This window comes from Sesamum indicum, linkage group LG12 (genome assembly GCF_000512975.1).
Source record: "Sesamum indicum cultivar Zhongzhi No. 13 linkage group LG12, S_indicum_v1.0, whole genome shotgun sequence".
NCBI lineage: Eukaryota > Viridiplantae > Streptophyta > Magnoliopsida > Lamiales > Pedaliaceae > Sesamum > Sesamum indicum.
In genome coordinates, this window is record NC_026156.1 from 2,141,651 (window position 1) to 2,146,066 (window position 4,416).

The 4,416-nt window shown below is 35.5% G+C and overlaps 1 protein-coding gene across 1 annotated transcript; it reads right to left on the bottom strand.

Moving 5' to 3' along the window:
* On the bottom strand, positions 1,820-3,912 carry LOC105175084. The gene is made up of 2 exons (XM_011097406.2): positions 3,558-3,912; positions 1,820-2,530 (listed from the first exon to the last, which is right to left on the bottom strand). Exons 1-2 carry the CDS (start codon positions 3,744-3,746, stop codon positions 2,009-2,011), a joined length of 711 nt encoding a protein of 236 aa, XP_011095708.1. The 5' UTR covers positions 3,747-3,912; the 3' UTR covers positions 1,820-2,008.

Consider the following 4,416-nt stretch of genomic DNA (forward strand, 5'->3'; position numbering starts at 1 on the left):
AAAAAAAAAACAACAAATATAAATATAAATATAAATAAATTCAACTTCACAGTTGCATTTACGAGTTGGGCAGCATTTTAATTAAATGCATCAGGGAAAGGACTACACCTTTCTGACACTCCGATTATTGGATATCATGCATCCGTGTTTGTCTCACTATTATTGTCATTAAGGTTTTTTCCTTAATTATCTCCCGATTCTTTAACTTATGCTAACTTCAATTCCACTGTTTGATTAGATTGTGATAAATTAAATTAGGTGATTAGTGTTTGAATAAAATTGTATATATAGGAAGAGTTTTGTCAATTACACCTTATTCAAAGTCAAGTCAGTCGTAATTTTCTGAGGGTGAGAGGAAATTATTAAGTAAGTTGTCTTTCGAAATTATAATCACGGTCATGGCTCGTTTTTGAGATTGTACTTATCTCAATTGTAAAATTCAAATGTAATACAATTAAGGGGTGTGTAAGTAAAATTTTGTAGTCAGTCAAAATCGATAGTATTCGAAAATAAAAGTAAAATTTTTCAAAAGACAAATGTAGTTTGAGTGTTCGGAAATGAAATAATTCAGACAAATTATTAAATTTTATTTGGAGGGAGCAAAGTATAGTAGGTGAAATGAAATTTGAGTTAATAAATGAAGGAAGAATAGTAGTATGTATAATTCAACTGCATTAGGTGACCAAACTTTAGGATATAAATTAACAAGTTATAGAGTGAATTCAGGTACAATTTGGACCATGGAAAATAGAGGTGACCCCTCCCCTCACTTTGCTGCTTTTAATATCCAACATTAATATCTCAGACCAAATGTTCTGACTCTTCTTTCATATCTGAATGCTTTTAATTTTTTTTTAACTCTCCCTCTTTTTTAAATTCACTTAATAATTTCATTTTATATAGCACTTCATTTATTTGACCAGAATTCAGTCGAATTAAATAAGTTGCTAAGAATTGGTACGATGCTTAATGGTACTAGATTTCAACGTTAGTAATGACACCATGTTGATATCACCCCGAAAATAATGCCCAGATCGTGAGTTCGAGTTTTATAAATATTGTGTATATACACTATTATTTTAAAATTATTTAATTTACAAAAAAAAAAATGAAACTCAAGTATGAGGCAGAGAGAGAAGATAAATAGGTTGTGATGAGAGGGGGTGGGGGGGGGGATTGGATCCATCTTAAAATCTTTGCACAAATCCAACAAGAAAGAAAGCAAGCACATTCAAGCAAAGAGGCATTAACTTCCCAATTAAAAGGTTTGCTGACAAGGTTGTACATTGATCACTCTTGTAAGAAAGTAGGTGTGTATATTCAAAGATGGTAGCAGGAAATAATTCTCATTTATTATCTGTTAGGTGCATAAATGAAATGCAATCTAGTTGAGGGATGCCGTAATTTGCCTTTTCAACACACCATACACCATTTACACACACATCCTTTTCCTGCATTTTTTGCTCCTCCTTCATTTCATCTATATGATGCCAAATCTTCAACTTTTTGCGTTTATCAACAAAAACAAAAAAAAAAAAAAAAAAACCGCGGTTTTTACCAAAAGTAAGATCAAGCTCCATGGGTGTCGTTATTTTACTTGTCTTGTAATTGATCGCTCTCAACATATTCTTCTGAAAAAAAAAAAAAAAAAAAAAAAAAACCGCGGATTTAGACGAACCAATGATCAAGCTCCATGGGTGTCGTTATTTTACTTGTCTTGTAATTGATCGCTCTCAACATATTCTTCTGCTAAGTTAACTGAGAAATGCATATTCCTGGAATCTAGTTTGATGAATTCTTAACATGGAAAGAGCAAATCTAATGACAGAAAGGGGCAAAAGATGATGCATATTGAACTTCATCATAGCTATGCTACTGCTGCAAAGTAAGAGAACCACAAACCTTTAAAACGTTTATGTACCAATTCTTTAGCTTATAAAACCTATTTCCCTATCTTTACAAAAAAAGAAAAAATCCGAACCATTTCAAGATGGCTCTCTCCAATCTTTCAAATAGATATATTCAGGTCGATTCGAGGTTTCTTGGCAGCCATGGGCAACGGGACGTCGCTGTTGCATCGAGGGCACTTGGGGTTGCTCTTTGTGATCAGAACGTAAAGCAGGCAGCTAGGGCACCCGGCAGCAAATGAGGTCGACGAGGACTTCTCTTCCTGATCGAGATCGCAGCTGTCCTTGATCGAGGAAGAAGAATTAGAGAGCGGTGACGACGACTTAGACATGGATATCGAGCGCTTCCTCACGGTTTCTTTCTCAGCCCTCTCGAGGGCCGACTTCACTTTGTCCAGAGTGCACACGCTCTGGTAGACGGATGACGATGGGGATGGTGATGACAAAGAAACCAACTTTAAGTCTAAGCTAGCCTCGTCAAAGAGGTTCAGTGTTTGCTTGGACGTGGGAGGAAAATTGAGGTCTTGGAACTTGGTGGCGGCCTTGCTGCTCTGCTGTTTGTTTTCCGAAGTCGAAGAAGACGAGTTTGAAGAATTGCATCTCTGAAGATAAACTTTTCCTGACTGCAATCAGAGAAAACGAAATCTATGTCAGAGTTCAGTGTTACATACATATGACTAGAAGTACTAGGTTCTTGGAGGGCATCAATAGACAGATAAGTAAAAAAGCAACTCCTATCCCCAGAGAAGTAAGAGGATTGGTTAAGTTATTTTAAACCATTGACTTCATCCAAAACAAGCGATGTAAAAACACAGAAACAAGCAAATAATAAACAATACACTCCTGCACCAGATGAAAGCTGCACACAATCTTCTCCTTAATCTTAGTAATAAAAAAGTAAATAGTTGCCTGTGCATGAGATTAGTTAAATTCATTGTCAGCATAAAGACAGAGTGATGGACGGGATATGCAATTAATCAATCTTAGACGCTTCAATCATGGCGGCAAAACCTCCATTATCCCATAATAACGGTGCATGATTAACAGAGATTAATGATATTTATTCATCAGGAATTACTGAATACAATTCAAATTTTACCAATAGTTATTACAAAATACACACACAATCGTGTGCTCATAATTAGAAAACTGAAATGGAGGCAATAATGACAACTTCTTAAAAAATGATATTTCATAATAAAATTCAGTAAATGCGTATAATAATGCAGTCATTAATGATTTTTCATATGGGAATTGAAATTCTGATTATTCGGGTCATAAAAGAACAACGTAAATTCAAATAAGAAAACACAAACCAGGCATTCAAAACCTGGATTATGACAATAACACATTAATGAAAACCATGGGCAAAATCACAGCAAGAAGTATTGAAGAAATTCAGACAGGTTTATCACTATAAACAACAGAGCAAGGAAAACTGAAAAATTGGGTTTTTCTCTTTGTAATATAATCTTTTTTTTTTAAAAAAAGGGGGGGGGGGGGGGGGGTTTTTTTTTAAAAAAAAGGGGGGGGGGGGGGGTTATTGATTTTTGATGATCATGCATGATAACTATAAAACAAGGACGATAATCACTAATCAATCAGAAAATCAAAAGCCCACAAAAAGAAAAATTGGAGAAAGGATTGTACGTTTAAGTCGAGGCGCTTTTCCCAGCCACAAGGGACTTGCAAGTCGAGGTCCAACTCCTTGGAGTCAAGGGTACAACACCCACCAAGGAGGTCTCTAGTGATGGGGGCCGTCGATTTCCCAGATGAAGCTGATTCATTTGTATCCACGCCGTTCATCAATCTAACCAAAGAACTGACATCAGCGGCCATATCCCCACCAAGAACAATATATCTATCTATTCTATCTTCTTGTTTGTAGAACCCAACACATATACAAACAGAGAAGAGAAACCCAGTTTTCTTCAATACAAAAGAGAGAAACAGAACACCTCCGTGTATGTATATGAGTATATATATATAGAACGGAAGAATAGGGGGGTGGTTGCAGTAGTAATGAGAGAAATAAGTCTGTTATATATAAAGAAGATGATGAAGCAAATTACTATAATTGTTTAAATCACCATAATGAAGAATTTAATGTAATCTTGATTTTTATTATATGGATATATATGGAGAATTTCTTCTTCTACAAATTTTCGAGTATTTAATAAAAAATATTATTTTATTTAAAGTCATCATCATTTGGAAGAACTGAGTTGAGATTCTGGGGTGGGGTGGGGTGGGGTGGGGGGAGGGGGCGTCAGTAATGGTGGCAATAAATGCAGTGAGAACACTAAAGGACAGCTGTGAATTAATGCCACGCACAATACAAAGACCTTTTGGCTTCCTTAGATAGCTCATTAATGCTGGTAATGACTGCTTTTCATATTATTTCAAATTTCTGTCCATTTGTGTTTCTCATTTGCATTGCTGCATTAATCGCCCTTTGTTTTCTCTATTAATGACTACCAGACTTTAGTTGCGATTTAGAACCAACCTC

What these genes read in the sequence shown, in the direction of transcription:
- LOC105175084 (XM_011097406.2), bottom strand. Translation starts at nt 3,746, where the DNA reads ATGGCCGCTGATGTCAGTTCTTTGGTTAGATTGATGAACGGCGTGGAT. An exon ending in AAAAGCGCCTCGACTTAAAC is followed by an intron (nt 2,531 to 3,557) that starts GTACAATCCTTT and finishes CTCTGATTGCAG; the next exon opens with TCAGGAAAAGTTTATCTTCA.